The 25,917-nt window shown below is 41.1% G+C and overlaps 2 protein-coding genes across 6 annotated transcripts in view; both read left to right on the top strand.

Moving 5' to 3' along the window:
* Nucleotides 1–282: 282 nt before the first annotated feature.
* LOC120802501 (odorant receptor 131-2-like) lies at nucleotides 283–1,248 on the top strand. The gene has a single exon (XM_040150403.1). The coding sequence runs from the start codon at nucleotides 283–285 to the stop codon at nucleotides 1,246–1,248; it is 966 nt and encodes a 321-aa protein (XP_040006337.1).
* Nucleotides 1,249–6,558: 5,310 nt separating this feature from the next.
* Nucleotides 6,559–25,917, top strand: part of nup98 (nucleoporin 98 and 96 precursor) — a 38,599-nt gene continuing 19,240 nt past the window's right edge. The window contains exons 1-18 of one of the 5 annotated variants that reach the window (XM_040150340.1): nucleotides 6,559–6,746; nucleotides 9,091–9,204; nucleotides 10,037–10,132; nucleotides 11,779–11,964; nucleotides 12,720–12,859; nucleotides 13,653–13,760; nucleotides 15,089–15,269; nucleotides 15,488–15,654; nucleotides 16,825–16,962; nucleotides 17,956–18,091; nucleotides 18,263–18,355; nucleotides 19,683–19,826; nucleotides 20,650–20,783; nucleotides 21,076–21,263; nucleotides 22,108–22,218; nucleotides 23,586–23,775; nucleotides 24,320–24,419; nucleotides 25,764–25,877. In XM_040150340.1, the coding sequence (XP_040006274.1) occupies nucleotides 9,126–9,204; nucleotides 10,037–10,132; nucleotides 11,779–11,964; nucleotides 12,720–12,859; nucleotides 13,653–13,760; nucleotides 15,089–15,269; nucleotides 15,488–15,654; nucleotides 16,825–16,962; nucleotides 17,956–18,091; nucleotides 18,263–18,355; nucleotides 19,683–19,826; nucleotides 20,650–20,783; nucleotides 21,076–21,263; nucleotides 22,108–22,218; nucleotides 23,586–23,775; nucleotides 24,320–24,419; nucleotides 25,764–25,877 (2,305 nt within the window). In that variant the 5' untranslated portion in view covers nucleotides 6,559–6,746; nucleotides 9,091–9,125. The remainder of the gene's footprint in view (nucleotides 6,747–9,090; nucleotides 9,205–10,036; nucleotides 10,133–11,778; nucleotides 11,965–12,719; nucleotides 12,860–13,652; nucleotides 13,761–15,088; nucleotides 15,270–15,487; nucleotides 15,655–16,824; nucleotides 16,963–17,955; nucleotides 18,092–18,262; nucleotides 18,356–19,682; nucleotides 19,827–20,649; nucleotides 20,784–21,075; nucleotides 21,264–22,107; nucleotides 22,219–23,585; nucleotides 23,776–24,319; nucleotides 24,420–25,763; nucleotides 25,878–25,917) is intronic. The other 4 variants (XM_040150341.1, XM_040150342.1, XM_040150343.1 and 1 more) reach the window with 4 other exon arrangements.

Consider the following 25,917-nt stretch of genomic DNA (forward strand, 5'->3'; position numbering starts at 1 on the left):
GGTTGGGAGGACAGAGCTCATAATTTGCAAACAGGGACAAGCAAACCCTGCAGACCAGCTCTGCCCACATACATACAAGGACAGACTCTAACCTGCTATCTACACAGGGAAAATGTATGTGGATGAACTTGGGTTTTTCTTATGAAGCCTCAGGCATCTGTGTTGAAGAGACGTTGGATCTAAACTGTTCTAGGAGGAAAAACTGAAGAAGATTCACTTTGATTTTTTGTTCCAGTGACATCAGCAGCCTAATATTTTACATGTCTTAAATGCTTCTCTGCAATGTCGTATGCAGCTCAGTTTCACAATAACGTCACTGCTGAACAGCAGTATCAGGGTTTACTGGGATTAGTGTTCTTTTCCACTCTGTCTACGGTGCCATGCTGTGTGTTCCTCCTGATTAATGGGACCATGTTATTCACATTGAGGAGTAAACCGGTATTTCGGGAGACCTCCCGTTATGTTTTTCTGTTTAACCTGCTGTTTGCAGACACTGTACTGCTGGCACAAAGTCAGGTATTGTACCTACTGGCTGCTAGTAGAATAAGGATGACGTATCCTGTGTGTGGTGTTCTTGCCCTGTTTGCCAATCTCACAACTGTGATCTCTCCTCTCACACTGGTGGTGATGTCTCTGGAGAGATACGTAGCTGTGTGTTACCCGCTGAGGCACGCTACCATCATGACCATCAGAAACACAGGGGTGGCTATCGTTGTAGTTTGGGCCTTCAGTTTACTAAATGTCCTCACTCGAGTTTTCTTGCTTTTAGAATATCCATTTGAAGACCTGGAGAGCCTGCAGATGACAGACATTTGCTCTGTCATGGCTATGTTGATTGGGCCCTCATCCGATCATTACGACAAAGCCTTTACTGGTTTTCTGTTTGTTTCCTCTAGTTTGTCGATCATTTCCTCCTATACTGGTGTGATGGTAGCAGCCAGATCAGCCTCTACAGACAAAGCTTCAGCTCGTAAGGCTCTTAACACACTGCTGCTGCATCTGGTGCAGCTGGGCCTCAGTCTCTCCTCAACCATTTACAACCCAATCCTTAAAGTTCTCTCGAAAATTGTAACGAGGATAGTATTTGTGCGCATCACTAATTTTTTGTATGTGTGTACCATCATCTTCCCCAGATGTCTGAGTTCTCTCATCTATGGGCTCAGAGATCAGACCATCAGACCCGTCCTCTTGTACCATATGTGCTGCCGACTGAAACTCTCAGTCGTCCCAGCCAAGGCTGAGGAGTGAAGCTTTGTCAAGTTTTTGCGGTGGCCTCCATGAGTCAACATATCTGACTTCAGCAATTGAGCAGGAAACAAATAGAAATTACGGCTTTATAATGTTGAGAACAACATTGCTCATTTAATTCAACAACATATTTCAGTATTGTTTGAAATTCATTGAAAGAATAAATATTATAATTGTGACAACCAAGAACAAGATGCCAATTTCATTAAATTGCTTTCATTCCACTTCATCCTGAAATGTTGGCAGCATTTCAGTTGTAACTTCTAACATCTATTGTTGTGGGGCAAATGCAGTTGGGTGGGGCACTTTATTGGATAGCTAACAGTAGTGAGAGATGATAGAACTGAAGAGTAAGACTCAGAGAAAGAGGTGGAACAAAGGGTCCTGGACGGATGCAAACTGATGAATCTGTGGTTCATGGTAAGTGTCTTAACACCTAGGCCATCAGGGCACTGGTGATAAGAGCCTGGTGAACACAGGCAGCCCCCTTCACTGGTACATCAGCCTTTGACACCATTTCCCGCATCCAGAACCAACCTATATCTAACCTCACCTGGTGTCCTGACCTCCCCACACATTAGTCTGTTCTGGTTTGTGTCACATATATTATTTTATTCTTTTTTGTTCTGCTGTGTAACTGCCTGTTAATTATTCTCATTGTCGTAGTAACAGAGACTGCATCCACAATCAGCCCGTATTTGCTACCAAGTTACCTAAGTTACTGTTTAAAGGAATGGTTCAACATTTTAGGAAATAGGCTTCTTTGACTTCTTTCCAAGAATGAGATGAAAGGATTGATATCGATCAAATGTGTGTCCACTGTATTGCCTTAGCTTGGAGATGGGGTCAGGACCTGGTTAACCGAGCTTAGCATAAAGAATGGAAGCAGAGGGAAAAACAGCTAGCCTTACTCTGTTGAAAGTGGACAAATACACCTACCAACACCTCTAAAGCTGGGTGAACACTAGGACTACAAAACTGAGGATTATTTTCATGATGAATTAATTTTCCGATTATTTTCTCAGTTAATCAGTGTGTCTTGAAAAATGTCAGAAAATAGTGGAAAATGTTATAATTTCCTAGAGCCTAAGTGTCTTCAAACATCTTGTTTTGTCTGACCAAAAACCCAAAGGCTCTCACATCTGAGAAGCTGCAAGCGTAAAATGTTTGGCTTTTTTGCTTAAGAAAACAACCCTTAATTACCAGTCTACCTTCTGTAACCACTTTATTAGGTACACCTCTAAAATTTAATGTAATCGGATACATCTGTTCAGCCATAAATTCTCGAGCTACAGAGATAATTATGTTCATTCTTGATTGACGCTGTCAGAGAGGTATTAATTTAACTATAGATTAATTATTGAGGTTGTAGTTGGAGTGGTGTTGGACTGGACTGCATTATATTGAGACGTGTTTCAATATTAGCTCGTAAGCAGTGTTTTGTAAACTATGCACAACTCATTGCTTGTAGATGTCTCAAAAATTGTTACGAAGAAAGCACTATTGCTCATCCTAAATGCTTTTTATGTGTGTATTATCATGCTCCTTGTGTTTGAGTGGTCGTATCTATGGGTTCAGAGACCAGACCATCAGGCCCACCCTTGTGCACCATCTACGCTAGTGACTGAAACTCTTAGTCGTCTCATCGAAGGACAGGTTCTCGCCCTAAGACACATGGAATGAATTAACCTCTATGTCTGTTAAACTCATGCTGTCCTCAGACTGGTCATCATGTGTCGTCATATCCAGCGTTCATTAAATATTAAGAAAAAAAATGAAAACTTTTTGCTTAAAATGAAAGAGAATAACACTGTTATAGTTTAGTCAGTATTTGTTGAAATCTGCTTCTAGAAGCCTGTCAAATTATGATTCTAAATTTAACCAACAAAAAAGTGGTAGTGACAAAGATTCGAAAAGGATTCATTGAAGTTGTCATTGTTTCACTTTGAATTTAATCCTAAACTGTGTAGTGTAGTTGCAGCTTTTCATATAAATCATTCCAGGGCAAATTTCAAGGAATATGTAGGGAGATCATACACAGCAAATGCATTGTTTTTTTCATGTTTTAAAATAAGATTAGAGCTAGGTTTGTGGTATAATACTAGAATAAAATAAAAATATATTATATGATTGACATACATAGCATTTTGTTTTGGTCCTCATATATAGTATCACATGTTTTCTGTCAGTTTAGGCCTGAGTTACACAGAATGGATTAATAGCTGGTTTGACGTCCAGACTGCTGGTTTTGTCCCTCACTCATCTGGCGGGAGGAAACAAGGATGTCTACTGACCTCCCCATACACCAATTAATACTGTTTTTTTGTCTCTCTGATTTCATATATTCTCCCCACTGTACAACTCTGTGAGACTTGCCTGCGAAAAATGTATGATATAAACAATGTGAAGGTCTGGTCTACTCTGGCCACTTACCAGTGATCTTGACTGTGACATCAAAAGAAATCTGGGTCCCGTGCATATGAAGCCTCAGTGGGCACTTTCCCTTTTAATTCATCCATCTTCACAGGAACTGAATCAACAAGTAAACGCATGCAGCTGTGTTGTGTTCATATCAGATTTAAGAAAGTCTGTACAGCTCGTGATCTCAGCATATTTCAGCCTCTTTTCTTAACACACTGTAGTTTCTGTATGAAGCTTTCACTGTGAGGTTTGACAACATGAAACGTTATTTCTGTCATATTTTTTAGGTCGTTATACCCTGAGCATAAGACAACAAGACAAAGCTGGAAACTATCTTACCTGCCCCTACACTGAGAGAGGGTCACTGTAGCACTGTATAACATATATTTAAAATAAAACAAAATCCATGTTATAATCTATTCATTTTTATTGCATTTTTTCATTTATTTAAGCTTTTTGCCAGCACCCAAATCTCTATTACTGCTTTCCTTGGGACTCTGCTGTCGTCCTGTGGAGGCTGCAGACGGACGTTTTCTACCTTTGACACATCTCCCCCTGCTTCTTTTCACCCGGCAACCGTGACTTTCCCTGTGTTGGAGGCTCATTGTAATGTTTTTAAGCTTGGTCTGCTGCCCCCAAGTGGCCAGAAGAAATCAGTGAATGCAGCTGTAATGTTAAAAAAGACACTATTTGATTGGACTGCAGCCAGATTTTATTTCCACAGTAACATAACAAACTGAGGGAACTGGAACCAAACACCTCCCCCTTTGCCTGGATCCTGGACTCTTCAAATGCCAGAACGCAGGTGGTCAGGGTGGGCTGTCGCCTGCAAACCCTACCCAAGGTTGTGTATTTAGCTCCCTGCTATACACCTTGTACATGCATGACTGTGTGGTCAGGAACGGCTTAAACTCGATTATCAAGTTTGCCGATGACACAGTATTGATGTGGAGGATCACCAGCAATGATGAGAAGACCTGGAGTAGACCTATGGGTAGACCTTGTACTCTGGTTCTGCGGAAAGAATCCTTACTGGTCCGAGAGCTGCCTTGCTCAGCACCATCGCAGCTGCACTCTGGACTTTTACACCCGAGGGTGCAGAACCAGAGTGGTTGTAGGATTAGGAAAGATCCTCACCACCCCAGCAATAGATGATTTTAGATTCTACATTCAGGCAAACACCTCATTCCAACACAGACTCAGAAAAGTTTCTTCCCTCAGGCCCTCAGGATGGTGACCTCTGTCCTCTGACCTCTGTCTATCCTCGGCTTTGTCTAGCACGTTGTCGTCAGTGAATCCTTTGCATGGCCCTGAACATTGCATCTTTGCACTTGTTTTTAAGTCTAAAAAAACATGCTTGGTCACAGTGACAGACTCTGTCCTCTGTCTGAGTGGCGGGGGCGAAAAAATATAAAGGGCACCCGATACATTCAGTGGCCCCCCATCAGCAGAGAACAACGATGCATGTTTGGTAAAAAGGCCACATCCCCGACTAAGATTAACACCTTATAGGGTGATTCAGCATATAAACGAATACATCTGTAGTAAAAACATGGAACTGTTAACATCTTGAGAACTAGCTGTTTTGAGCAGTCTTGTTGGGGAAATGAGAAGCAAGATTGGTGAAAACAGGGAGAATTCTTCTTTTGGCCGTGGGTTTGTAAATGCTGATGACCTCGTTATGGTCAACTGGGATGTCCCTCTCGTTGGACAACAGCAGAAGATCTGAGAGCCGTCCTTCCTTACATCTGTTTCTAAGCGGATCAGCTTCAGTTTGGAGAATGATCGCTTGAACGATGCAGCTAAGACAAGAGGACAATGCAAAGGCGATGTGGCTGAGCAAACTAGTGAGCAGCACTGTACCAAAATCAACTGAATGGAATAGTGTCGGATACAACAACTACAATAATCTTTCTAGGGTTGATTTATTTTCCTAACGGTCAGCCCTGAGTCCACCAGTGCTTAGTCAATAAATGCCAATTATGTGATGAATCAGACATTGATTCAAATGCGAATACCAGCAGATTTAATTAGGGAGGGAGAGCATGAGATTTACAGCTTTTCTTTGATATTGTTTCGTCTGTGCATTGTGTTTGCTGCTTTTCTTAATGTATTTTTGTACCACTTCTGAGTATTTGTTTTGCCTCTTACCAAATGAATAATGTTTTGGATAATAAAAGTTAAAATTGATTTGACTAAATTGGTTTTAGTTTCTTTATTAATGTCTGAAGGCAACAGTAGAGTACTTTTTTCTATTCATTTCACATGTTCACTAGCAACATAGATACATTTTTCAATGTCAAACAACAATAATACTAAGTAAATTTGAGGAATAAATAAAATTAACAAAAAGAAATGTTAAATTGTGATATCTGTATAAAATTATCAAAACAATACATAGATAAATAAATCAACTATTTACATTTAAGGAAAGAGTTGAAAAATGTTACTTCATTGATATGAAATTTACCAATTACAATCAAAATATTAACAATGAAACACAGAGAAGTAATGTTACATTCATAGGTTATAATATTTTAGGTATCATGGTTACAGAGAGTCTAGTTCTATTGAAAACAGTCATTTATGTCAGTCCAGAACTGAAATATCAAAAGAAACCCCCAAAAAACATGCAACACTCTGAGTCTGCTTTACAAAATGTGCATTTATCATCAGTGTCAGCAAATATAGAAATTCTGTTGTTGTATTGTTAAATGTTAAATGGAGTTTCCCTGACTGTGTCTGAAATGCAGAATTAGTAGCATAAGGTATCGCCACGTCTGAATATACAAAAGTGACAAGTGAAGACGCAAGAAGTCACAGAACAGTTGATGGAAAGGAAGAAGTGAAAAGGAGAAGGAGTAAGCGAGCGGCGGCGGCGGCGTCATGACGTAGGACGTATGAAAGTGCGTCGTGACGGCGGACAGTTTTCCCTCCTAGCTGACACGAAGCTATCAGACGCTGCCGATGTTTCGCTAAAGACACTTTGTTCGTTGAAAATTTCGGATTCTGAGGCTTTAACACTGTTGGAGGAAGGCTGATAGAGAAACCGACCACCCAGAACAACGTTGTTAAAGGTAAATGTGTGTGAAAGTACAGGTTATTCTTTGTCCGCCTAGCTGTTGTTTTGCTAACGTTTACGTAGCAACGCTGAGTAGTTAGCGGGAGAGCTAGGTGGCTAACATTAGCTTGACGCACATAACTTCTAAACGGTAACTGTCGGTATCAGGGCAAACGTCCGAAATGGGTCTGAGTTTGTGTGGATTTAAAAGCTCACCCTACCCGTTAGTAGGGAGGGGTTGGCTTGTTGATAGCTCAGGTTATGCTTCGGGGTCGCAGAGCTAACGCGTAGTTAGCTGAAGCGGAAATCACGCTTCGGGTTTGTCGGTGGTGGTTCTCGGTTTATAACTGGTCTCATCTGGCTCCGGCTCGTCGAGGGACGGGCTCGGCTCCCAACCGGTTTAAACCCACCCCACCTTTAGGTGCCGACGGTAACGTTGTGTTTCGGATCGACGGGCGACGCTGACGACACAGCCCGGTTAGCTGGCACGTGGAGCGAGGAGGGTCGGTTGACGTTGCCCCTTGCGGTAACGGCACAGTTCAGGTCCGAGGACCCGAGCTTCACCTGAAAACGGTGTCGTGCTCAGGTTTCAACTGGCACATTTCCACCGATGCAGTCACAATAATACCGCTGCATTTGCTTATGTACTGAGGTACTTGTACTTTACTTGAGTATTTACGTTTTACGTTACTATAAACATCTAATTCACTTCACTTCAAAGGCAAATATTGTACTTTTTAATGCACAGCTTTTATCTGGCAGCAGTCCTGAAACTCTTATTTTCTTTAGTAAAAGAAAAGTGCATTTAGAATCTTTCAATCTTTCAATGCAGTTGCCTCATCAACCAGCCTCATCCTTTCTCGTTTCAAGCTTCAGACTTTTCTGCTTTTTAGAGCATTTGGAAACGAGCATCCTGAAAACAGTATTCTTACTGCACTGACTGCACTTTTTTTATTTTTATTTTTAAAGAAAATAAGGTTTGTAGAATGTAATTATATTCTGTAATGTCTTCATAGAACTGGCAGTTTTGCAGATTAAACTGCCAAACAGTTTATAGGGTAGTTAAAATTTGCTCCATCTCAACCAACTACAGCAATAAAACTACTTACGCGGTAAAGCATACAAAGCATTCTTTTTTCCACATGACGAACAGTTTTTACTTTTGACACTTTAAATACACTTTAGTGAAAATAAGTAAATCCAACCCCTACAGCAAACAGAAATTAAAAAAGAGCCTTTCTTCGAAAATCGAACACTAAAATAGTGTGCAAATGTTTGGCCCCCCTTCTACTTCTAAAACACTCAGAACTTCATTAACGCATCAGGCCTTGGTCGACCCTTGTAGGCAGGTCAGTGATTGTCATTAGGAATTATAATATGATGATAAATTCTGACTCTTCACTCAATGACAATGGGCTTCTCTGAGCAACTGACTAAGGACCTGAAAATAATGCTAACAGGTGCTACAAAGCATATTTGATATCTCATCAAAGGTGAGATATCAAAGTGTTTCCAGCTTGAAATTTCAACTGTCTGAAATGTCATTTCAAAATAGCCCGGAAGGGGAACTGTTGAAGTCAAGACAAGATAAAATTGCTCGTCTGCTGGGTAGAAAGGCAAAGTCAAACCCCACATGACTGCATAGGAGGTGCAGGAAGGTTTGACTGACACAGGTGCATATAACTGTGGAGAGACAGTGTGCATTTGTTGTTTTCGACCAGTAGCAGTACTTGACACGCGTGGTCCACCTGAGAAATGTCACTGAAATAGAGAGAGAGGGATTAATTCTACAAATCTAATCAAATTCCTTTACTTGGTGGTAGAGTAGCAGGTAGTGTTTATCCTTTGGTCCGTCCACAGTGACACCTTCACCGTAAAGACTGGATCCTCTGTTCTAGACAAAAATGCGTTTCCTCAAACCTAAATGCATTCTTCCGTTACTATCCCTGTTTTTTTTTTTTTTTTTTGTTGCTTGTGAATTGAATTAGATTAATTTTTCTCAAGGCACTGTTTCAATTTTAGTTCAGTCTAGAGCTGCAATGATTAGTTGGTTAATCGATCAGTCAATTGTCAGAAAATGGATCAGCAATGATTTTGATAATTGATTAATCGTTTTAGGCATTTGCCAAGCAAAAATGTGAAATATTGTCTGGTTTCATTTTCTCAAATGTGATGTTTTTCTTTATCATATTACTGTAAATTGGAAATCTTTAGGTTTTGGGCCGTTGGTCAGACAAGACAAGTACATTAAAGACATCACAGTGGGCTTTGAGAAATCTGCAGAATATAAACAGGAGATGTTCCTGTAGGAATGCAGCAATATAAAAACTTTTGAAGTGGTATTTCTTGTTTACCTTCAGGCAGAAGACTTATGCAGTCCTGCTAGCAGGGCAAGATGTTCAACAAGACATTTGGTACTCCCTTCGGTGGAGGGACAGGTGGATTTGGCAACTCATCGACCTTTGGACAGCAAAGTAAGTAGTTTTATTTATTTCTTTAAACTTGCTTTAATTCAAACCCACAGCAGCACCAGGCCGAGTTGATTCTTACAGATGATCCTTGACACTGGCTCCTGGATATTTAAAGTTTACAGTTAAACAAACACACACAATGTCCAAACTTATTATATTTACACAAAAACGGCTGAAATTATCATTGTGAATAGAACATGGTGATTAGATCTAAATAATATTCCATATTTTTTTTAATTAGTGACGTTATGATTGTATTACTGACTGAAATGTACAAATTTTGCAGCTTTCAGTAAAATAATTATCTAAATTCCTGTATAATTTCAGGTTTTCTCCCATGAAACTGTTAAACACAGACAAATCTCTCTAAATACTGGCGTTGATGATTGTCTGAAAAGTAACTGTACTCAGTAGATATATGGGATTTTTTTTAATGTGAAATGGCAAAATTCAGATTCAGGTTAAGGTTAATGTTTTATTTCATACAGAGAAGTACGAATCAGAAACAGAATCTCTACAACAAGCGAGAAGTCCAGAGACCTCAACTGTTCATATTGTCATTAAAAAAGACTTGGAAAAAGGAAATACCATGCACTGATGTGATTTTTAAAGTCATCGGTTAGGGGAATTTTACGTTTACCTTTGACGTAGATTTTAGGTGATGTCATTCAGCTCTAATTGTGGTAACCACTATCAGGTTTCTGATATGATGAACAGACTAAACCTCTTGATCCAGTCTCTTGTTGGTTAAGTGCAGTATGAGAGAGTTTCAGGTGATTTGAAGCATTACTCAGTGTTGTGTCAAACTGTCCTCACATGAACTGTGTATCTGCAGACACAGGTTTTGGGACGACGGGAGGCTTTGGGACGTCTGCATTTGGGACAGCCAGCAACACAGGAGGGCTGTTTGGTTCCACACAGAATAAACCTGGTTTGTCAGCTCTTGTCTCATTTGCTCTTGTTTTATTTGTTTGTTCAGTGTCCTGTCTCACCTGCTAAGACGACATCTGTCTGCAAGTCTCTGAATCTGCTCTGCTTTGAGCATTTTTTAAAATTCAGAAAGTTTAAAAAGTGCTAACTTAAAACTCTTTAGCACTGCGTGGTTTAGGGCAAAATATATTTCTGATCTATGCCTCCATTATGAACTGTACAGACCCCTCAGGTGGTCTGGGACGGGTCTGCTTACTGTCCAGAGTCCAAACAATCCCTGGATAAGCAGCACTCAGTTTTTATGCTCAAAATATCTGTACAAAAGTCCAGAAAACATGAGGTTTGCTACAACTGTCCATTCTTTTAAATCAGGACTGAAGACTTTTCTGTTTGCTTGTGCTTGTTCTTAAGTTATAGTGTTCTTTAGTTATAGTTTTGTCTTTTCTATGTTACTGTGCGTGTCTTTTATATCTTGTCTTAATTCTTTTTATGTCTTACGTAAAATGATTTGAATTGCCTTGTTTTTGAAAGGTGCTATAAAAACATGACCAGGTCAAAATCTAGTTTATCGCTGGACTGTGAATGGTCCATGTGCGATATTGAGGATCTTGTTAAAAACAGTTGTGGAACCGCTGTAAACTACTACTTTCAATGGAAAGTAGCTAACGCCTGCCGGAAAAGTCACTAAATGTCGCTGTATTCTTCCTAGAGTCAGCGGGTTTCAGCCCTTTATCTGTTCACTTCTCTCCTACGCTTTGTGCTCACACATACAGACATTTAATGCAGCTAACTTCCCAATAAAGCTGTTCTCATTTACATGTTTTTCTGTTTCTGTTGTCAGACGACGGAACAAGTATGTAACAGTAACTGAAACGTGGCCTATTAAGACGACATGTTAACCAGCAGTCACTTCCAAACCATTTCCAAGCTGCTGCTCTGTTGCTAAAATCCTGGTTTTATAACCACGACGTCGTCTGACAGAATCACCAGACACATGAGTTAAAGACAACGACTGAGCTGAGATTTCAGGTGTATTTATCTTTAAAATGATCAGAGAGAAAGTTAGAAGCTCATTCACGTCTGTGTCAGATGCCATGCGGTCAACTGAATGAGACGCACAGAGACGTGTGTCTGGTGAGGGAAAGACCGACCTTGCGCTCGCGGGTCAACACTGGTGACTCTCTTCTACGGACAGTAGTTAAAGTTTTTCCAAAAAGTTGCTTTATTTGTCAGTAGTTGCTTTTTAGAGAGAGAGAGGGAAAAAAAGTCACTAGAGGGGTCTAGAAAGTCGGTAAATCTAGCGACAAAGGTGCTAAGTCGGCAACACTGCCTGTAAACGACCCCTGATAACGCAATAAAAACTGTCTGTGCCAGTTCATTTTGAAAGAGCAACGGCCAATGGGGAAACACCATTGGAACCACACTTACACCATTGTTCGACAGGTCGAATAATGGTGTAAGTTCATCACAAACCTAACTCTGGCACTCACTCATTCGGTAGCAGACATCTGGGTATGTAGCGTTGGATTGGGGTAGGTACAGCTAATAAACAATCTTAAAAAAAGAGAGATTTATTTTTTGAAATGTAGAACATCTAATTAAAGATGTATAAATAAACACTGATCTGCTCCCGTCACTTTCCTCTAGGTGGTCTGTTTGGGTCCAGTACATTCAGCCAGCCAGCGACTTCCTCCACCAGCACCGGCTTCGGTTTTGGTGCAGCGAGCGGCACGTCCACCAGCTTGTTTGGCAACTCCGGAACAGGCACCAGCGGCGGACTCTTCTCGCAGCAGAACAATGCCTTTGGTGCCAACAAACCCACATCTTTTGGAAGTGAGAACCCTCCCTACTTCAGTGTTTTGTTGTACAATTCAAACCTTTTTATGGGTTTTCCTATTCAATCAGGTTAGATCAATAATGACAACCCGCGTCTGGACCTTTTTAAAAACAGCCAACTGCCATTAACAAGTTTTTTGTTCAATAGAGAGAAACAAGAACACTTTGGTCCATCACACAAGTGATAAAACAGAGTTGAAGATCAGAAACCAAAAAGAATAAAGTACCAAGGATAGGAACTAAGTAATACTAATTTAAAAGGTATGGCCCCGTGGACCTCAGATCAATTTATTTTTTTAATTGGTTAATACATCCGTCCATTTTCTTCTGCTTATCCTTGTCCAGGTTGTGTTTAATGATTAATTAATGGTATTATTAGGAATTATTGTTATATACTGCTGGGAGGTACTGAAACAATCTTGTGATATTCATGCAATTGGTAAATAATTCTAGGCCATATCATCCCTGCTGGTTTTCATTGATGTAATTAGTATTTTGGCTGGTATCACCCTGAAACTTATTTAAGCTGCATTCTGTGTGTAGTGAATTCAACTTAGTGAACCCTGGACAAACGTTGTGTGAAACAATACCACACAAATGCATCTTCATGCTTTGAAATATGGCAAATTTCAGCTTCTGCTGACACAAAACATGTTACAGAAATCCAGCTTCCATTTAGTTTCCAAACAGTTCTTTCCAGTTTTCATTTTCTAAATGCTCTGAAGAAGTTTGACTCCTCTTGTGTCCTCCAGGCTTTGGGACGAGCACGAGCAGCGGCGGGCTGTTCGGGTCAACCAACACCGCCTCCAACCCTTTCGGTGGAACAAACTCCCTGTTTGGAGGCTCGGGTTTCTCCGCAGCACAGCAGCCAGGGACAACTGTAAAATTCAACGTGAGTACATTAGGTGCCGCAAATGTGGACACGAAAGAATGCAGATACACGCTTCTTGCTGTAAAGGGAAGTGCATTCTGTACCTGTGCCCCAGTTTATACTGCATACCAGCTCTAAACTGGTTTTGAATTTTCTGTTTGTGTTCACACTGGAAATATAAGAAAGTTTAGAGCTACAAAGAATACTCGATTAACAGGAAATCGGCAACTACTTTGATAATCAAATTGATGTTTTAGTAATTTTTAAAACGATAATGCCAAATTTGCTGCTTCATCTTGTTATGTGGGGATTTGATGCTTTTCTCGGTCATAGTTAGCTGAATATTGTCACCTTGGACTGTGGGAACTTCTAAAAATATTTTATAGACAAAAATTTGTGGAAAAAAAAGTTTGATTATGAAAAAAAAAATGTAGTTGCAGCCCTAATAAAGTTTATTGAAAACAGTCGCTACACATCTGAAAAAACAAACTTTTGTGTACTGTTGATGGGCGCAGTCTTCCCACAATGCAGTGCTCAGGAATGGAGGAGCTGCTTACAGCTGGGAAACAGCTGCAGGACCTCAGGAAGCAAAAAATACTATGAAAGTTATGGAAAAATCTTTCACGTTGTCTTTATGAAATCTTATTGGCAGCTGCAGACTAAAGTTGCAGTTTGATGTCAGATTTTTTTATTCTAAATGATTAAAAAGAGCAGTTGAATTGGTCGACGTGTGTATATTGTAAAACTTAGACCTTAACGCTCAAGCGTGTTTGTACATTTTACACATTAAGCCTTTCTTTTTTTCCCCCTTCAGCCTCCAACAGGAAGTGACACCATGGTGAAAGCTGGTGTGACCACAAGCATCAACACCAAGCACCAGTGCATCACAGCCATGAAGGAGTACGAGAACAAATCCCTGGAGGTGAGTTTGTAGGTCGACGCACAGACCAACATGTCAGCTGCTGCTTTTAGGGATTCACACATCACTGTCTGCCCTGTCAGGGACTCGAAAGGTTTTTGACAAATATGTACAGTATCAAACTCTGGAAAGAGAGTTCATTGGCGCAACTCGACGGAAAACTGACCAAATCATGTTGTCAGCTTTGTTTGTTTTCAGATTGTAATTTAGCCTTGAATTCATCATTGAGAAATGAGGCATTATTCATATCCACATAGGGTTACATGGACTAATGGATTACAATTTGATGCAAGAATAATGTGTGTGAAATTGTTTAGCTGTTGTGTTTTTAAATCACATGTATGAGAAGGAAAAGCAAACGGAGGTCAGCGTTTTAGAGACGGTGGATGTGACACATGCTTTAGGAGGAACAAACATTTAACTTTTTTATCAGACCTCCACAGTCTAGTGAGGTGAAGTGCTGTGTATGAATCAACAAACTTCCAATCCATGATTTCTTGGATTGTAATCAGAAGAAATATGTAATTCACTAAGAATCTAAAACACATGAAATTGTAAAAGTGGAATTTCAGCCAAGACAAAAATGCAGAGAGCACCCAGCTGGCAAGAGACCACCGGGTGGACCTGGAGTTCCCCTTTCCACTCAGAATGCAAACATCAGGATTTAGTGGAGAGGACTTAACGTTTAATTAATTTCTTGGAAAGGAGGCTTGTGAAAAAGCACTGAATTCAGTCTCCTAAAAAAAAAAAGGCCTCAGGAGGCATTAAAAAGTGTTATTAATTTACTTTACGATAGTCTTAATTAATTTTTTCTTACCTGCCTTAGGGATTAGTGTTATAGAATGATTGATTGTTTAATCCTTTTTTGTAATCAGTCAGCACCATCAGACCTACGGCACACAGTTGTCATTACTGCTGCTACAGAAGCTATGGGCAAGTGCCAGTTTTTAGCAATTTTTTAGCATTAATTTAATTAATTGCATCATTACAGAATTTTAAAGTATGTAAAAAATGCTGGGAAGGACTGAAAAAATGTGATATAATAATAAATACTATAGTTCCAGGCCGTATCGTCCCTACTGGTTTTCCATCATACTTTGGTTGCTAGGACTGTGAGACATGTATTAATTTACATTCAATGTGGCACAAAAAAGATCTTTAAAAGTCTTAAGTTTCAGTTGTTGTACCTGGAGAAGCTGTTTGGTGATGTGCAGGTGAAAAAATGTGTAGCAGTCTGGTAAAACTGGACTCCCATTTTGTTTAAAAGCTGTGGCTTTTTAAGATTGTGGTCTGATTTTTGTTGTTTTCCTTTCTCATGTGTTTCCTTGCAGGAGTTGAGACTGGAGGACTACCAGGCGGGCAGGAAGGGCCCCACCAACCAGATGGCTGCAGCGACGGGCGGTCTGTTTGGTTCAGCCACAGCCACATCCAGCGCCACTACTGGCCTGTTTGGCTCCACAGCCCCCAACACCAGCTTCTCCTTTGGACAGAACAAGAGCACCTTTGGAGCAAGTAAGTGGTGATGTCAATAGAAACTTTTTTAGAGGTCAGCATCTCCTCATATTGATCTAGAGACGGTTCAAACATCTGAGAAGGACTCTCAACCTCTCAGATTCTAATGAAATGTCACAGCGTATTGTAGAAATAATATAATTTCTACCCCTAACCCAAAAATGAGAATTGTTAATTACAGCTAGTGAAGCGACGTACTGTGTTTGTCCTCTCTCAAGCAGCGGCCGGCGGTTTCGGTACCACCGCAGGCGGGCTGTTCAGTCAGCAGCCCCAGCAACAAGCCGGAAGCCTCTTCAAGCCATTTGGTCAGACCACCACCACACAGAACACCGGCTTCTCCTTTGGCAACACCAACACTATGGGACAGGCCAACACCAGCACCATGGTGTGAATCACTTTTTTTCTCTATGCAGCTTTGCTCACTAGCACGTTGGTGTCTTAAGTATCTACAAGTCTTTGGAAAATCTGCAGAGTATGTAATGAGTTCAAGGCCTTAAATGACCTTGAATACTTTTAAATCAGTTTTTCAAATGTATTGCAACAGTGTCGAACGCTCATTGATGTTCTTTCTGTGTCACTGTGCAGTTTGAAATGCAATGAAAAAACAGCAGTAAAGAAAATGTACATGTAAACATAGATGAATTACAACTATATGATATAAAAATCTCAAACGGTACACATCCTCACAGCATATGATAAGGTTGCTAATTTCACTAATTGACATAGAAGTAAGGTTTGTCAAGTTTTCCATGTGTCATTCAGCCCCCAGCTGCAGCTAATGATTGATTCTGTTTGAACTTTTTTTTACATTTTTTACATTTTTCTATGAAAAGACTCTGGTAGTGAAGAACCTACAGAGAATTGTGAGCTGAATCTGCAGCTCCCCTCAGCTTTACAGAGTTTTATAATGAGTTTCAGCTCATCGTTCATCTGTCCGGACCACATCGTAACTGTTCTGGTTCAATCTCACCGCTCTCACGGCGTCGTTTTCGGCCGCAACAGGCAGATGTTTTCAGAGGAACAGCTGTGAAAAGCCACTGTCCGCTACCTGCTCAGCAGCAAACAGCAGACAGACACAGTCAGAGACCAGCTGGGGAACATAGTGGAGCATTTAGCAGCTAAAGAGCCAGAGGTTTCCCTCAGGAGCTGGTGGAGACAAAAAACAGAAATAAAAGAGGGAGTACTGGACCTAGATTAATATTTGAAACAACTGTTTGCTAACAAGTCCAACACGTTAACTTGACAGGTGATGAAATGTCAGTGGTACCCTTGCAGACATAACGCTGGTTCTGTTCTGTAGATGTCCGGTAATTAAGTTCAGAGGCAGATTTCACAGGTCAACATCCTCTCGAGCTGCAGGCAGTGAAATAAAAAAGGCCTTGTTAGTTTGACTCTGCAAGATGATATTCTCGAAAAACTCAACAATCCTAAATCAAATCTTTCACGTGGTGCAGAATTAATGCAGCATTTTGTTGCTTCAAATTACAACTGTTTTTAAAAATCTGAGCGAGGATGTTTCCGTGTATGTTTACACTGCTCCTCTCCTGGTTTTCAGGGTTTGTTTGGGAACACGGCAGCGTCTCAGTCAGGCGGGTTGTTCGGCGCGGCTCAGACCAGCACTGCCACTGGCTTTGGGACGGGCACCGGGCTGTTCGGCCAAACTAACACAGGGTTTGGAAATGTTGGCACACAGGTACAAAGTAGACGAGGGACGATTAGAAATGGGAAAAATTTAGGGGTTTCAGTTAGAGGCAATAATGACTTCAGTCAGAACAGAAACTTCTATGCTCAGTGTCGTGTACAGATTTACTTGTGGAGGATTCATCACAAGTTTATACCCTTTTTTTTGTTTGGGTCATAATCAACTGTTTCTATTAAAATGTGACCATTATTGTCCAGTTTTGAGTTAATAAATGCAGTTGTTTTAACTTTCTGTGCATTTCTTGAGGAAGCAGATTTCCTCCCCCTTGTATTTGCTGTATTTACATTTTCACAGTTTGAGCGTCTGTAATTTGAGTTTACCTCCTTCAGTGGGTGCAGACACTTGAAACAGTCATCATTAGTAATAAATCTGGACAGCTGCTGATAACGTAGCAATGTATATAGCACTATTTAGGTTTGTTTAGTTTTTATTTGTTTGTTTTTTTGTTTTGCTTTTTTTTACGTTTGCGTCTGAGCAAAGCATTTACGTTATGGGTTCACTGCTGGAAACTACATACATGGTGCTGTTGCAGTTAAATGTGTATCAGTGTCAGCCCGAATGTCTTTGAAAAATTATCATTAATCAGATTCAACAAAAAAGTTTCAATGTGCATTCATTTGCAAACCAGATTTAATTGTCCACTAACATGAAAGCACTGTAAGAACTCACTGATGCTGTGGTCATTTTCCTTACAGGTTGTTAAACTTTTATGTGCACATCATATACTAAGGGGTTAAGCACTATCAGTGTGTAGTTAGAATAAATTGTGACCTTTCATGACCTCATGGTGACAAGAGGGAGTCGCTTTCTTACCTACTTTCACAGAAAAAGACGACACATTTTTTAAAAGGAGGAAATACTCAAATTGATTTTAAGCAGCAGATTAATGACAGGCTGAAGGCAGCTCAGTGTTTTCCCACTAATAGAAAATTATAAGATTGGGAATCGATTTTAATTTTACTGTTTGTGTGTTGTCTTTTACAGCCGAGTTTATTCGGTAATAAGACGACCGGGTTCGGCACCACCACCACCAGTGCTCCGTCCTTCGGCACCGGCACTGGGCTCTTTGGCAACAAGCCCGCCCTCACACTGGGAACTGGAACCAACACCTCCACCTTCGGTAAGTCGGCCAGTGTTCAGAGGGGAGCTGCATGAGGTATTACTGTATGCCACAGCAGAGTTAAAGACTTGTTGAGTACCTCTCAAGGTAACCAGGACAGCAGCACCGATTCTTCAGGCAACATTACCATTTAACTTTAAGTCACCAATCAGGTTTCTTGTGTTGGTGCAGGTTTTGGTGCAAACCCTGCTGGAGGAAGTCTGTTTGGAAACAAGCCGGCCACTGGAGGACTGGGGGCCGGACTGGGAACCAGCTTTGGAACAGGTAACACAGGAGCTCTGACATCAGGAAGGATTAAACAATGAACGGACAGATAATGATACAGCACAAAAACCAAGATGATAAAAATACTTAATCGGAATCTATATATAATTTCCATGACCCCTCCCTGGCAGTAGAACATGATCCACTGTAGAGCTGAAATGATTTGTCAGTCAACAAAAAATTAATCTGCAACCATTGTTGTAAATCTTTGCTGTTTGTTGGGTTTTGGACTGTTGGTTGGCCAGAACGAGCAGTTTGAACACACCAGGTTGGTCTTCAGGTGGTTAGGGTGAGGGTTGTGTGTTTTTTGGGGACACGAAGCCCTTATGTAGTTTCCCCAAATCATCATTGCCCAATACTGCCTGGATTGGAAGATCCCTAATTAGTGACAGTTCAATGTCTTTCCAACTGCCACGGTAATCTTGGTTACACAGATTCATAAATTTGAGCTGAGCAGAAGTAATCTTTCAAATCAAGTACAGCCATACCTCATTCCTCCTTTGGGAGTTGTGAAGTTGTAAAGCCAACTCTGGGTTTTATTTTTTCCCCCGTGCCAAATGAACCTGGAAATAATTTTATCCCTCCCAGAGAACTGTTTTGTGGAGATTTCTACGGGGAGAGCTTGAAACAGTTTTAGAGATTCAGTTCTTTGGATGAGACTCAAGAAAGGGTTGGAGTTCCATCTGATTTTATTTTGGCCAAGAGGGGATCATAATAAATCTTTGCCAATGTGAAAATTCTTTGGGTAATAGTACAAAATCCGGACTTCCTGAACATTGTAGTTTGTCTCTCAAATTCAGAAGATAAGTTGGAAGGGTACAACAGACAGTTTACTGTATAAAATGTAAGAAAATGATGAAAAATGCCCATCGCAATTTCCGAGACCCCAAAGATGATGTTGTCAAGTGGCTCAAACAACAGTCCAAAACCCAAAGATATCGGTTTACAGCGATTTGTTTTTAAAAAACAAAAAACAAAACAGAAGAGCAGCAAATCCTCACATTTGAAATCCTTGAAGAAGCAAATGTTTGGAATTTTTCCTTGATAATGACTTAAATAATTTTAGATTTTAAAAATTGTTGACGATAATTTTTTGACAACCGAGTTTCCTGTGTCTTCTCAACTAATAACCGGCCCCCATGGTTGATTTGCAAAAGACAAGACACCTGTAGTAGCAGTAACACCTTCAAACAAAAGCGACTGAAGAGCTGAACTTGTGAAAAATCAGAGGTTTCCATTTGAAACAAAGTGCAGTTGAGGTTAGACTGACGATAATCTGAAGAAGTTGTCCTCACAAATGTATTAATACAAAGCTGTGTGCGTTCAGCAGTGGGCACCGGGCAGACGTCTCTCTTTGGGAGTAACCAGAACAAACTGGGCACCACGCTAGGAACGATGGGAACATTCGGAGGAACTGGATTCAACAGTGGAACCGGCACCCTGGGCTTCGGAGCTGCACAACAACCCGTCGGTGAGACCGACTGTGTGATTGTCTGTCGACTTTATTTTACTATGTCTATTTTGGATGAAGGTCAGAGTTGATGTATCTTGTTCCTTGTTTTTTTTTTTTAAAACACTGACATACTGCATGTACATTGAAAGCTTTGGTTACTCCAATTAATCCTCCTGTCCATGCTGACTTCAAAGACACCCCTACATAAAGACATTTTTTTAATGCAATTGATGGTGGACAAAATCCACAGTACTCCTTCTGTGCAAAAATGCATATCAGAACTCAGCTGAAGCTAATATGAGGCTTGATCAAGTGGCTATCTTCAGGAAACACAGAGAGTTTCATACTAAAAACAGTGTGAACTTTGGAAGATATAGGCATCACATTAGCTTTGGCTGAATTTTAGAATTTTTGTACAGAACAAGGACTGTGGATTTTGTCCCTTCTCTAACAATGGAATAGCATTAGTAAGGGCTCTTTATGGCCTGAATGGACGGGAGGAGCAATTACAGCAACCTGTAATGCTTTTAATATAATAGTCACGTAGGTATTGCTGTAAGAAGGACTTGAAAAAATTCGTTCTCTAATTTTTGTATGAAACTATTCCTTTTGCTTTCATGCCATCTGCTGCTGTACTAGCTGATAGAAATTTAAATGCCAACCGACAAACCGGCCCATATCTAAAACAGTCCCTGTCCTCCCGTCAAACCAAACAGCTTTTCTCTGTCGTATTTTCATTTCGACTGTTGGCATCAGTGTTTGAGGTACGTTTGACCTCTCTCCTCGGACAGATGGGGCAGTGATCGTACTGACTGTTTTGATATGTTTTTTTCTCCTCCAGCACTCACTGATCCGAACACAGCAGCCGCGCAGCAGGCCATGCTTCAGCAGCAGCTCAGCGTTTTGGCATATTCACCGTACGGAGACTCACCGCTGTTCAGAAATCCGCTGTCCGACCCCAAGAAGAAAGAGGAGGTGAGAGTCTGCTGTTTTTTTTCAGCATGTTTTTGTTGTAATTTGTCTTAAGTTACAGAGCCTACCTTTCTTGTGCTTTTGTTGACATTGTTGGTATTACAAATACGCAGCACAGATTAGCCAGCAAACCCAATACCCTGTTTTTTGCTCGATCTGTGTCATGGTCAAACTGTAGAGTACTTACATAAACCAGCACGCACAGTAATCTGAAAAATAAAACAAATATTCAAACAAAGGTATATGATCCATAGTTGTAGTCATTATCCATTCACAACTTCTCTTCTTCTGGCAGCGCCTGAAACCAACCAATCCGACGGCCCAGAAGGCTCTGACCACGCCCACCCACTACAAGCTGACCCCTCGACCTGCAACCAGGGTCCGCCCCAAGGCTCTGACTTCATCCGCCTCCTCCAAATCGCAGCTCTTCGACGGCCTGGATGATGACGAGCCCTCACTCACCAATGGAGCCTTCATTCCCAGGTACCCATCAGCCAACACTGCCCGTACTATCTCCATAGTAACACGTGTGAAAATGTGTTTGGGTTTTTTGTTATTGCAGGTGATGGCTACAGGGTATCTGGAGCTCTTGAAAAACCTTAAAGCACTAAAAAGGCCTAATAATGTATTAATAAGTCTTAAATAATGAGATAATGGGGCCCCTGTGCATAGACGAGTAGGCCTCCCCACCCCTCCCGTGTAGGAACTCCATACTGAAAGGTCTCTGGTCTTTTTGTCTCTTTACGATAGTTTTGCCTGTCTTTGTAGTCTCTAAACTGAGCTCTGTGTCTTTTAAACAAGAAATATTAACATTAGCTTCATACAGAGGCTTTGGCCCCACAGGCCTGTTCAGTAATCCATACATGGGTCCAAATCACGCTCATGGATGAACTATCTTTCTAGGAATTATTATAATAAAGCTGGGAAGTGCCGACAGAAATCTTTGCCTTATCATTTGTTTTCCATCATTCTTTCTCTGGTATGAGCATGAAAAAGGTATTGGATGTCCTCCCTCCCATGTAATATATGTAATATATTAGAAAGGTCTGTAATTTGGCAAACGCTGCCCCTGGATTTCAGTTTTGTGAGATCATCTGGTAAATCTAACATGATGATTATGTAGCACCTGCTACCTCCTGCAGCAGGTGCTTAACTGAAAAAAAGATTTCAGTGTTTTCAATTAATGTTTAATTAAATAAAATCCTACATAGTTGATGTATGACGATGTGGTGCCACACTGCAGTTCACAGGCTGTGAAGTTACTTCCTCTGTAGTGGTAACTGTACGTGTGTGTGTGTGTGTGTGTGTGTGTGTGTGTTATCCACAGGAAGAGTATCAAGAAACTTGTGCTGAAGAACCTGAACAGCAGTCAGTACAGCAGTCAGACGGAGACCGACGACCTCGCTTCACCATCAGAGTATCCACAGAACGGACACAGGTCTCAACACACACACAAGCAGAGACGCACGGATACACACTGTTGCCTGAATATTAGGTCCACCAAGCCAAAACAAATTCAGACTGATAAGTTTTTCTGGTTTAGTCCACTTAAACCACGCCAAGCCGTGAACACATTTCTGCTGCAGCCCCAAAGCAAGTTGTGTCTCGCACTAAACTGAAGGCTCAACACAGGTTTAGCTGCTATGCTTCATTTAGCTGACATTCTACAGGTGTATGGAATAATCTGAATTTTTAAAATCTGCATAGCAGTGACAGCCGGTTGTGCAGGTCTTTTGTTCTGTCTCAAAAATGACAATTAAGTCTTATTTCATTTTGCTGTCCTGAATCGTCCCTAAGCTTGAGATTTTATTTAATTATCCATTTTATTTTAAGTTATTTTTTGGGTCATCTACTTATTTATTTATTTATTTGACAGACCAGGAAATGTGGGTAAAGAGATTAGGGGAATGATGTTGAATTGGTTCAACCGGCGACACGTTGCTCAGGGCATTTACCCCCGTTTTGTTCGCACCATAGCCACTTGGGTATCGGGTCCCCCGAGATTTGATTTGGTTTTATTCATTACCACATTGTCCACCGTTAAGCTGTGTTAAGTTCCTGCTAATGCAATAGAATATTTCCTGCCGCTGTTCCACATTAAAAGCTTTCCACTTAAACCATTCTAGCAGGATTCCATGCAGTGTTTTTATGGCCAGTTTAGTAGAGCTTTCCTTAGCGTGGCTTCAATAAAAACAGGTCTACACAAGAGACAGACGTATTTTGGGCCATTTGTTCAGCAGATCTGTTTAAATATTACAGGGAGGAATCGTAGACAGAACAGAAACGGCTACAGTGAGCTGTTAGATGAAGAGCTGCAGCTCTACAGTGGCACAGCCCCAGCATGTCCCTAATGCCATTTATATGGCCACACTATGCTGTCATGTGGAAAAAAAGTTGCACCTGTGTGAACACGGCGCAAATGATGCGTGAATGTTTGCTCAACGCTCCCAGCACTATTAAAAGCTGCCTAATACAACAATCTTACAATTAATCCTACCTTCATGAAAGTTCTATTGTCCAGCTTTTGTTCATACAAGTGTTTCTAATAATAAAACTAGACTAAATGTTAGAAACCGCTCTCAGCATAGTGTAGTAAGATTCAACGGTAGGACAAACTACAGCAAATGACCCTATTGCTGACCCAGCACCCCTCTAAAATGAAGGGAGGAGTTATTTCTGGGGTGAACCGGAGTGCATTTTAAACCAGTAGTTTTGTTACCTGTAGAAGTAGTTGTATATTAAGTAAAACACTGTGGACGTTTTTAATAATGTCACAATAATCTCCTCTTGTTCTTCTGTCTTCAGCCTTGTGGAGGAGGAGGTGGTGCTGAGGGAGCTGGCAGGCCCCAGCAGCCGTGTAGACGACGACCCTGAGGTCACCCAGTTCTACGTCAACCCCATCGCCAAGCCGATCCCGCAGGGCCGCACCCAGACCAGCCTGCAGGACACCATCGGTGACCTAAACATGCACAAACCAGCGAGGAACAGCCTGGAGGTCAGCAGCTTTGAGGTTTACTCAAATCTGATCTGGGCCCTTTTCTTCATGTGTTACAATGTTGGATCCCAAAGCATGTAGCCTGTGTCAGTTCGATAAACAGAGGAAGCATTTGCCTGGAGGATAGTGTGACAGTGGGAGCTTTGACATCCACATTAATATTCTGTTAATCTGAGATAATCAAATATTTTGTTGATACAAACACAGATGAGTCTGTATCGTCATCTAAACAAACCTGTAGGTGCTGAGGTCGGATTTTCACACACAAAGATCAGAAGTCAGAGGCATGAAAATAACACAGACACAGCAGGAATAGTCCAGTAGCTCAAACTGAGAAACTGTGACAGATCTGAGCAGCAGGACTGAAGTTTGAAGTATCAGGTTGAATCATACAGTCTGTCTCTTTCATAGGTACAGTATCAGAATGAGAAAAGATAGATGCGTGTGTTCAGTGTTTTTGATGGTCAGATTGTATTAGTATTATGTTGTTATTGTTCCCTGTGCGTGTATGAACTCAGATCTTGAGTTTTTTTTCTGCCGTCAGCTGAGCAGTGATGACGTGTCGGCATCTCTGGGGGAGGAGTCTCTGCAGGAGGAGAGGGAGGAGGAGCAGCAGGAGACCCGACAGTCTCCTCACCCAGCGGGTCAGATACAAACCCTTTCACACTGTGTTCAACCCCTGCAGGATCCTTTTACACCAAACCTGTTAACCTGTAATATTCCTGCGTTACGCTCCTAACACAAGTCCCAGGAACGGACCGGGAATGGAACCCTGATCGTGAGGTGTTCCTTGGACACAGAACGACCCTTTTTAAAAATTACAGCTCCATGCATTAGAAGTTTGATCTCCACAGCTGCAGCCCTTAAATCAGTGATTTACGTCCACCAGAGAGCCCTCTGGTTCACTGTCAGTTATGTCAAGTTGAATCATTAAGCTCCCCTTTGTAATGTACCGCCAATGTGTGATAGCTCACTGAGCTGCCGGTTTCCTTAGGAGAGAGTGCTGTCAACCAGCCAGGCGGCGTTAGCTTGAGTCCAGGCGCAAACTATACGACAGGACAGTTTGTATAAGATGAGTTTTCAAGAGCAGAACAAAGGCAGAATGGTCACGGAGCTTCGGTTCAATACATTTTTATTTATCCCGGCCAGAGCAATCGTATACCGCAGCTCTCCACCCAGATCAACAAACGCACACATGAAACAGTTCGTCAGTGGCCAAACCTTTGCACATACCAGTTACTGTTCAATTTTTTTTGCATTAACATTTGAAGACAGGCTCAGTTTTAATGTATGTTCACTTCAGGTGTAGTAATTCCCTTTTTTCATTAAAAAAATTAACAGAATATATTATTGGGTGCCCAAACTTTTGCACGCAGATGTATAGGAGATGAGGTTTAAAAAAAACAACAACAAAAAAACACTCACAAACCTGCTGTGAGAGAGAGAACCAGATGTGTCAGACTACCTGTTTCATTGCTAAGTTTAGTGAGTCGTGCTGAATTTACAGAGGTGGAAAGCCAAACTGCTACAGGCAACAGGCCCCTGCAACACTTAATGTAAAATTTCTCTTTGTCCAACCAGTACGCTACGGCTCTTCCTTTTATTTTAAACTGTTATCAGACAACTTTTATGCTTCCAACGTGTAACGTGAGCGGCCCCTTGTCAAAACACAGTCAAGCATGTGCCTAACTTTAAGTTTTAAAGTCAGTCTTGCCTAGAAAATGTTCTTTAAAATTGTTGTTTCAACACAGTTTGAGCATTTTCCCATGATGACCATTTTCCAGATAAAACCACAGTTTTCAGATTCGATTGAAATGCATGAATCACTCTAAATTGCTTTTGTGGGGATTTTTGTCCTCCCCACACACATTCATCGTAATACATTTAAATTGGCCTCACTTGACAATAATATTTAGAGGATGTAATTGGCAGCAAATCCTCCAGTGGTTCCAGAATGAATGGATCAGATTCTGTTTTCTGTCTCTCAGGCATCGTCCTGAACCGTGTTGGTTATTACACCATCCCCTCGATGGAGGATCTGGCTGAGATGGTGGACGAAAACGGAGAGTGTGTGGTGGAAAACTTCACCGTTGGCAGGAAAGGTAATGTTACCACTCATTTGCATCTCATTCCTCAGCAGCT

This window comes from Xiphias gladius, chromosome 17 (genome assembly GCF_016859285.1).
Source record: "Xiphias gladius isolate SHS-SW01 ecotype Sanya breed wild chromosome 17, ASM1685928v1, whole genome shotgun sequence".
Lineage (NCBI taxonomy): Eukaryota > Metazoa > Chordata > Actinopteri > Istiophoriformes > Xiphiidae > Xiphias > Xiphias gladius.